General features: G+C 44.4%; 1 protein-coding gene across 1 annotated transcript in view; it reads left to right on the forward strand.

Moving 5' to 3' along the window:
• Window positions 1–633: 633 nt before the first annotated feature.
• KIF13B (kinesin family member 13B) overlaps window positions 634–9,544 on the forward strand; it is a 141,233-nt gene continuing 132,322 nt past the window's right edge. The window contains exons 1-2 of the mRNA XM_009319762.1: window positions 634–705; window positions 3,342–3,372. Coding sequence (XP_009318037.1) covers window positions 634–705; window positions 3,342–3,372 — 103 coding nt within the window. The remainder of the gene's footprint in view (window positions 706–3,341; window positions 3,373–9,544) is intronic.

Below are 9,544 nucleotides of genomic sequence, written 5' to 3' on the forward strand. Positions count from 1 at the left end.
CACTCCTTCTCATTTTAAGGGATCACCACCCAGCCTTTAGCTCAGATTTCCATCTCCAGCTCCCACTATGACCTGAGATCCCTTTAACCCTCCAAACCTGCATATTAATTCCACAGTCTCAAAACCCTTATCGTGAACCAAATTTCTGACATAGAACTGATATCTCCTAGGAGTTTCACTCCTTCCAGAGGTACGTTGTCGTTGCATTTGTGCAGCACAACTTGCTCTTCTTCATTTTAATGGAAGCTATGAAACCAATTTAATTCCTCAGACCTATAATTTTTTTTTTAGTGGCAACATTTTTGCTCATCGCCCATTTCAGCAGCACCATTTTCCCCTTGGAAAACACAAGATTCTTGCTTGGACGTTTCCCTGCAGCCTCCTGATCCTCTGGGGATTTTGGCTGCGTCCACGCTGCTGTGAACCCCTGCTTGTCTTGTCCATTGAAGGGGGCAGAGCAATCACCCAGGGCACTCGGAGCTGCACGCTGTGTTCGGAGCAGCCCATGGGCATGGTCCTGGTGGTTCTCTGTTGGCTCCGTCCTTCTGTCCTTCTTGCGAGGATGTCAGGAAGGAAAGATAACGCAGGCTCCTTCCTTACAGGGACCACTTAATCGCTCTTAAAAGATCCCTGATGTTGCCTTTGGCAAGGGCAGAAGAGGCCTGGGCGCAGTCTGAGACTGAAAGCCTACACAAGATGAAGCTGGTAATGAAGTTCATTTCCTTCGGAGCTCACGGAAATTCAGAAATATCGAACAGATTGTGTGAGCGCTTCCAGTCCAGGTTAGCTTAACACGTATTAGGTGTTCGTTAGCCAGTTCCTTGAACACAAAGAGCTACATGAGCAAAAGGACTGCTTTAGTGCTGTAACTGAATCCATGCATCCATGCGGTTTTATTTGCCCAGCCAGGAGAATGGGATAAAACCACAGTTCTGACTGATAACTCTATCTAAGCTAGTAAAACTCCATGGTGTATACAAAATCCAACACAGCATCAATTAACCAGGTGGAAAAAACCCCACTCATACGTATCGTGTGGGTTAAATCTAACCTGAGCTTTTATTAATGTAACTCCATGTGGTCACAAGTTTTAGGGCCAAAATCTCTGCTTGTGTCATTCTCAAAAGTATTAATGGCAGCCAGCAGGTGGGTAATGCCGCTAAAGGAGAGCACAGATGGTGTTAAAGCTATGAGTCAAAAGTACCTACTTGCTTCCAAATTCATCAGAAAGAGCAATCAAAACCTTTCTTGGAGGAAAAGTAACAAGAAACCCATCCCAGGGGATGAACTGCAGAGGTCCTCAGAGCTACAATGGATTTATGGGTTTCCCTGGATGCACGTGCATGGACCAAAATGTTGCTTATAGGGTGGAGAAGGAGCTGTGACTGAAGGACATGACAGTGGCATGCCTGGGAGCTTCTGCGCTGAGAAAGGATTTGAAGGGGGTTTGGGCGGTAATAAAAAAGACTGCACAGTGCCTTTATTTAGTTAGAATCACAGAATCATAGAATGGTTTGGGTTGGAAGGTACCTCTAAAGGTCATCTGGTCCAACCCCCCTGCCATGGGCAGGGACATCTTCAACTAGAGCAGGTTGCTCAGAGCCCCCTCCAACCTGACCTGGAATGTTTCCAGGGATGGGGCATCCACCACCTCTCTGGGCAACCTGTGCCAGTGCTTCACCACCCTCAGCGTAAACAATTTCTTCCTTCTATCTAGTCTGAATCTGCCCTCTTTTAGTTTAAAGCCATTCCCCCTTGTCCTGTCGCTACAGGCTCTGCTAATCCTGATAGAAGTTGCTCATCCTTGACAGTTGCTCACCCTGATAGAAGTACCCTACAAAAGCCCAAAGCTTGTTTAACAGTTTAACATTCACATGCATCCTTAGGAAACATCTGACCTACTGGTTCTATACAAAAAACCATAGCAGTACCGTACAGATGACTTATTTGGTTTCCCAGTGGGTGTGTAAATAAATTAGCAAAAATAAATGTCATGCGGCTATGACTTACTCTATTTCTAAAGGGTTTGTTTTCCCTCTGTATTTTTGTTTGTTTAATGAGTTCTTAATTAAATTCTGTTTTCCAGCATTTGAACTAACGTGATGACACATGATAAAGTTGTTTAGAATTCAAACCTTCCTTGATTTCTCATTGTTGCACAGGAACAGATAACAGTAATCTGGGCTCTACAAGCCTGTCTTCCCCTAGTTGTATGCATCTGTAACATCAACTAAGCAGAAGCTCTCATGTTCAAAAAAACCCTACTGATTTGATGGTTCTGTATCACTATTTTGAGATGATTACACACAAAAAAATAATGTATGGGCTCCCCCTTCTGCCTGAGAACATCAGTGCATGAGAAAGAAGGGCCAGGATGATTTTCTGAAGTGCCAAGTACTGACAGTTCCTGTAAAATACACCGGGAAATGCGTTGAGCATCTTCGGGGAGCAGGACCAACCTCTTCCCAGAGCCACACGCCTATTTGTTAATCGTGTCGGTGCTGGCGGGGTAGGGCAAAAGCAGCTCCACTGATTTCTGCAACGCTTGGGAAGACGGCAACGGGGAACATTGCAGATCTGCAACCTACAGATGGAAAAGGGCCACCAGGTTGTTTGAAGTGGGACTTGTTTCCCTTTACTTTACCAAATCAAAAGTTAGATCCTCTAAGTCTTCACTAGGCAGCTCAACTCTCCCTATCTCCCCCCGCAGAGAGACCAGCACCAGCAAAAGGGCTATTTATCCCATGTATCTTTGACACCTATTTTAGGAAAGGAAAATTGTCTTCCAGGTACTTCTCTCCTTCTCTCTCCCAACTGCAGAGGCAGGGTAGATAACTAACGTCGATGGGATGCTGTAGTTTTAGGAGCTGGAGTAAGTGAGAAAGGTGCTCTCCAGTTCCTATCCAAGCCTTCAGCAAGTTTCGGAGCATCCCTGCAGAAAAAAACGTGGAGTGGGAAGCATATGATCTCATCTATTTAAAATACAATTTAGATCACGAGGGCAGAATGATCTGAAGACTGGAAGAAAAAAAAAAACTGGCTCAAACTGGAGATAAAGCACCAGCAGCTCTAATTATGGAGAGAATTGAAGATTTGGGGAAAGAATCAGTGTGCAAATTCATGGTTTATGTAGAGCAGAGAGGTCAGAGGCCTCAGTGGTCCCTCCTGGCTGTAGGATATATCATTAAAGGCAAATTCTGATATGGGATAAATCCGGGTGTGCCCCGGCAAGTCTAGAAGCAACCACTCCAGTATTTCTGGTTCTGCTTCGAATTAATGAAAGTGCACTCCTTGTGCGGGGTAATTTGTTAAGCTAATTCATGTGAATATTCAACTTGCAGGTGTCTACTACAATCCGAGTACTGCCCTCAGGTATGTGTACACCATCACCCGTGAACTCGGATGAGTTATGGGGAGGGAGAGTAAGGGATGGCCACTTCCCGCACAGCAGACGAGTCGAAAATCGGTCGAGAAAGGGATGTTGCAAAGCTGAAAGTAGAGGAGCTCCCGTGGAAGGCAGTGGGAAAAGATCCCACTAACCTCTTGGCTAGCAAGACGGCTTTCCCTCATTTTTTTAATGCTGACAATTCACTAGTTGACCATAGTCTAGCAGTGATTTAGCCCTTGGAGTACACACGGTGAAATGTTTAACATCACATGAGATCTCTCAAATCATTTGAGGCAGTGAAGGCTGGCTGCGTCTGGCAAAGCACATCATTTCCACGGGCGTCCCCAAACATAACCGTCGTGAAACATCTGTATCAGCCTTAGGACTTGTTAACTGGTGGATTCTTCCTGATGCTTTACATTTCTATGCCTTTATTTGGCTTTTCATTATTTTAATTTCACAAGGGAGAGAAAGAAACAGAAAAACTCGGAGAACCGAGGTTCTGTATTGAGTCTGAGCAAGGATTTCTGCATGACCTTAGGGCTGTGTATTTCTGAGATAAAGATTCTGAAAACTCACATTTTGCTACATCTTCACCGGTAACAACACTTAACGAAGGGAAGAGGGAGGTGGAGGCGGAGGGCAGCCTGTCACAGAAGAACCTGGGGGATGTTTTCGTTCCAGAGCCACTTTCTCTAGATGCAATTTTTTGATCCAATATTTGCTGAATATTAGGAGCAACACTGTAGCTGTTTGACTATGGAAGAGCCTCTGAAGAGACAATATCTACTACAGGCAAGCAATAGGCCATAATGTTATATGAAGCTACTCTGTGCAAGAGGGATGTATCTGCAAAGGGTTGGCCTTTGAGCTGAGACATGGTGGAAGAGGCGGCTTGAACCTTCTGGCAGCTACGCTGCTCCTTGCTTCTCTGGTTGCAACGGCCTCGTGCTGTGCAACAACCTCTCCCTCATGCTCTTTGCTCATAATAACGCGACTCCTCGCCTTTTTGAAAACTCTGAAAACTTACTGGCACAAAAACGATGCTCCTTCCCATCCCAGCTGTTCTCATTCTGGAGAGACGTTCCCAAATTTTAAGATAAAATATTTCCCCGTTTATCTTAGTTTTGCAGCCATCCTAGAGTGAGGGACCAGAGTACATTGACCTGTCTCTCCAACAACCCTCCCCTGTTGCACGTTTGCAATTAGAAACAGCATCAGCAAGCTCCTAAAGCCAGGTATCACCCGCACCAGTGAAGCAGAGGTCTGGAAGCAGAGTCAGCAGCAAGGTCCAAGTACCAGAGCTGGGCTTCGTTTTCCCAGTAAGCTGAACCGAAAGGCGTAGACCCAGACCTCAGCCTGAGCTTCCTCCATATAACACACTGAGATATGGATAGGTACCTTAGGGAACATCTAATATCCAGGCTCACCCACACAGAAATACCACGGGGACTTTTGATTTAGGAGCCGGACTGGTTTGTTTGTTCAATGGGCACGTTTCCAGCGGAGGCCCATGACACCAGCTTTTAGCAGTACACTGCCAACACTTGACATTTTATTAAAGCCGCAGCTCACTGAGTGATGTAATTACCTGGGCATTTTCATTTTCATTTTTAGTACGTCCAAATTAAAGTCCAAATAAAGCACATTTTTAGCCCTTCACCGAAGATTACGACTTTATTTATTTTTAACACTTTCCTTGAGGTAGTTAACCATTCGTAATACCTATCAATAATCACTTAGCTGAAGGTATTATTAGGGTTTCATCCACACTAGTAGTCAAAAATGGTGTTTCGTTACTTTACCAGGTATTCTTTAGTGTATGATAAGCAATACCCAGTAGGCACAAAGAAAAAAGGAGCCCCCCCCAATATTTACCTCTCTGTGATAACCTGTGCTAATGAGTTTGTTGCCATTTTAGCTGAAACGCAGTTAAAAAGAAAAATCCCATCTCGTGCCCTAATGAGCGTGAGCCCTGAGGCTAGACAAGCCCTGGGAAGAGCCACATAAGGGTTGTAGCAGGATCAGTGGAAATCCTCTGCCCAAATTCAGGGTGCCAGGACCACATCTGTGCCCCTCTGCTTGGCTGCAGTGTTTTAGGAGCCCTGGGAGGGTTGCCAGCACCCCGTTGCTCTCCCAGTTCCACCCCAAAGGAGCTGGTCTAGGGGAACCGGTGCCACCAAGCCATGGGTGCTCATGCTGCAAGGGGGTAGAAGTAGTTCCCTGTCCCCAGCTCTTTCTTTAAAAGCAGCAGGAGAAAATCAGTGAGTAAGGACAGGAAAGGGGAACATTACAATTAGACCTGATTTTATTTTGCTCCTGAGCCACCGGGTGTCACTCTTGTCTATAGAGTCAGAAAGGAATTTTTGGTCGCTGTTCAAATCCTATCTCATCAATAAATTCTGCAGCTCCCAGCGGTGACAGCAGCATCCCCATTTATCACACTTTCCCAGGCTTCAACATCAAATCACCAGCTCATTAAATCTGGGGGTATCTGGAGCTGATATTTTTAGCCTGCGGTGCTATTTGCTAAACACAGGCAAAACACATTAAAATTTTTTTTATTATTATTAGTGTAAATGCAGCTGGAAAATTCAGGTCTGGGTTTGGATTAGGGGCTCGGCCAGTGTCTGGCGGTGTCTGGATCACCAGGACATGCCTTGAAGCTGTACAGCTTCTGGAGAGGGAAGGTGAAGAAGAGAGAAGGTGTGAATGGGCAGAAAAGCAAAAAAATGTGGCTTTTGCAGGCGTCTCCTCTGCAGAAGTGGAGCAAGAACAGCATGATTCAGCAGATGAAGCTATAACGTATTCCAGCCTTTGAAGTCAAGGCAGTTCAGCTCTCACCAATCATGTATCTCAGAAGTACTAGGAGATAAATGCTGCAAACATTACACAACTCTAACTGTGCATTCTTCGGAGTATCAGCGATTGCCATTCTGCTGGTTTTCTCGCTTTTCTAGGTCTACAAGCTTGTCTTGCAACCGCTAAACACACTCTCCTGCTAACTTTATATTTTTCAAGTTCTCTAGAGAGTCTCCATTTTCTCCAAAGACAGAAAAAACATTTTATTTCCAAGCAAATGAAATCCAATGTCGAATCTTTATCTGAGGAAATAACCGCTGAAATACAATGCAACACGCCTGGTAAAACCAGGTGCTTTGAAACACGCTGGATCAGCAAACTGAACAGCTGATAAGAATACTAAAAAATTTTAGTCAATAAGATGAGAAATCCGCATCCTACCAGCACATAAATTGCTAATATTACCTGGCCCTGTGTTGCTGCTGGAGGTATGAATTTGTATTGAAATCCCACCGTACGGGAGAAGCACCCCAGCCGAAGCGTAGCTATAAGACATTTTACTGCCATAAACAGGTTTATGGAGTGATCAGAGCCTGGCTATCAATTTGGGATTCCCTCTGGGGAATATAGGACAGAGTATTATGTCCTCTAATGCCATGAAATTTATGACCAGGACTTTGAACTTTGGAATAACTTTAAAAAAGTAGGGGCTGTCTACATAAAGTTTGTTTCAGGCTTTACTCTGTTATAATCCAGTATTGCAAGAAGACTTCAAGAGTTCATTTATTTGCCCGGGCATACTGTTCGCAGTGAGGGCAGGAGGCCTTTCTCAAATACCTTTAAAAGTCCATCCCAGGATCAGTAAAATTCACAGTTATGAATGATCCTGGAAATGATCAATCCTTCAATTTTACAAAGTTCCTATTAAAATATTAGAGCACAGAAAATGCTTTGCTAAAATTAATGTGAGTCTCCTGAACGTGTACATTTGTACAAAGTGTTGCATGAGAAAGTTCAGCAATTCCTTAAAAAAAACCAACCCAACAATCTTGATAACAAGCAGAATTTTGACACGACTGATTTGGAGAAATTGATTTGATGTTTTATCCAGATTTCTCATCCTGTTCTTAATACCGATTTCCCTTGGTGCTTGCTTTCTCGATTATAGCTGAAAAAAATTTATAACATACTTGTCTTCTGTTTTTGCCTATAAATACCTACAAATTTCTACTACATTCATGTATTTGTATCTCCAGACTGAAAAGCAAGATAAACCTGAAGACAAAATTAGCATATCGGAATAAAATGCATTACCCCAGGGACGGGACAAAAGAAAAATCTATGAAAAATGTACAACAGCAAGAGGTCTTATTTTCTAAATGTTTCACCACATACTTCTGTGCTGAGGACCTGACCACTGAAGATGCTGAAAGGCTGCTGGATGCCCTGAACGCCTCCCAGTCTCTGACTGGGGCTGTCCCAGCTGGGGCTCAGCTTCTTGCAAAAGTGGACCCCAGTGACACTTAAGAGTTTGCATACAACTAACTAAACACTGATAAGATCCTCTGGTTTAGTTTTCCGATGCCTGAATGATTTATGGGCGGAAATTAGGTCCACAGCAAATTCATAATTGATGCGTCTCTTTTGATAGGCAGTCTAACATGAAAAAATGGATTTAAAATATGCTTGATTTGTTGCTTGTTATGGTTTGGAAGAAGACATCCAAGAGACTGTCATGTTTTCTGCCTTGCCCTGAGATAGAATTCTATCTAGATGATCTGAGATCTAAACCATTCATACCTTCATCTAGATAAAAACGGAAGCCAACTTCTTCCATTGCAGCCTGGTGATAGGCAACACCCCAGGCACCGCAGTTATGTGGGACACCTGAAATCCTTTTGTTTCGGTTACTTCTAAACAGTCAATCGTATTTAGTTGCTTATAAAAAAATGAGATGGAGGACCTGATTTTCTCTCCTCCACATCACTGCTCTAATCCCCGTTATGACCAGGTGGGTATAGCACTAACTGTGGCTCCTCAACTTGATGAAAGTAGCGTTGCATTCAGAAACTCGGTAAGTGAATGGGAGGGACAAGTAATGCCTCCCCCCCAAGGATGTTTTGTTAATTAAATTAGCATTTAAATAGCCAGCGCTAATCTGGGAAGTCAGCCCCTCATTACAGTAACTAGGAAGGGGGAAAAGAGCTGGAGACAATTCCCTACAAGATGGGGTTAAGTTGGCGTTTCACAAACTATTTGCCCAGCCTGTCCCTCCCGAGTGAGAAAGCTGCCCCCCCCCCCCCTCCCCGCTTTTCCTCCCAGCGTAATTAGCATGTTCCAGTGCTGTGAATGGAAACAATATCCTCCCTCCAAGCTGTGCCCCTCCAGGGAGATGCTTCCCACAGACTGTGAAACACCGAGCCAGGGAAAGGGCTTGTCGAGGAATTCACAGTAGGGTAATTACACTGAGGTAGCTTGTGCCAGTGCAAGATAAGTTGCATTGCTGTAATTCATTGCAGGAGGCAGGGGCTTGCATAAAGGAAAAGTCCAGGGGCAGGACTGCAGAGAGCCATGAGAAGTTCTTGCTCCCGCGCACCTTCCCAGAGCCCCGATAAAACCCGACATCGAAGCTGGGGACGGTTCTTTGGGCTCTAAGGATGCCTCCGTCCTTGAAGAAGTTTGCAGAAAGTAGCGACGGTTATATGTGAATCTGGTTTCTCTTTGGCAATTAGAGCTGAAGGAAGGCTAAAAGGGTGATTTTTCAGATTTTAAAATAAATTCTTCGTTCCGAGTAGAGAAGCGGAGCAAAGCTTGCAAGAATTGTGTGCTTGCATTTGTTATTGTCCATGTACATGGCACTTAAAACACGCTGGCACCCCTTTCTAACAAATAAAAAGGTAGTATGCAATCCTTTCCCCAAAAGACTTACTGTTTAATTTTACATATAACAGAGAGACCAATGATAACTAATACCGGGGGAGAAGATGGAGGAGGAAGGACTGGATTTGGGTGACACCTGCTATCCTCAGCGGTATGCACATCTGGCAGGTTTCATCCCATTTATTTAAATCAGATTCTAGGTGACTCAACCTGACGTAAAAAAAACCCCACCCTCCACCCGCTGCTCATCGTGCCCAGCTGTAAAGCGGGGATTATATTTATCTCCATCACGAAGTACTTGGTTTCAGAAAATGTTGGTGCGGTTTGTCAAGGCCCCAGCTGGAAAATACCACAAGAAGTTCAAAGCCGGGTTTCATCCTGTAATTGGATCCTCAAGTTCACAAGTGCAAGAACCAACTGTGCAGGCTGAAAGCCGGTCGTCCCCTCTCCCAACAAGAAACCCTCGCGGCACGG

This window comes from Pygoscelis adeliae, unplaced genomic scaffold (genome assembly GCF_000699105.1).
Source record: "Pygoscelis adeliae isolate BGI_AS28 unplaced genomic scaffold, ASM69910v1 Scaffold121, whole genome shotgun sequence".
In the NCBI taxonomy this organism is placed as follows: domain Eukaryota; kingdom Metazoa; phylum Chordata; class Aves; order Sphenisciformes; family Spheniscidae; genus Pygoscelis; species Pygoscelis adeliae.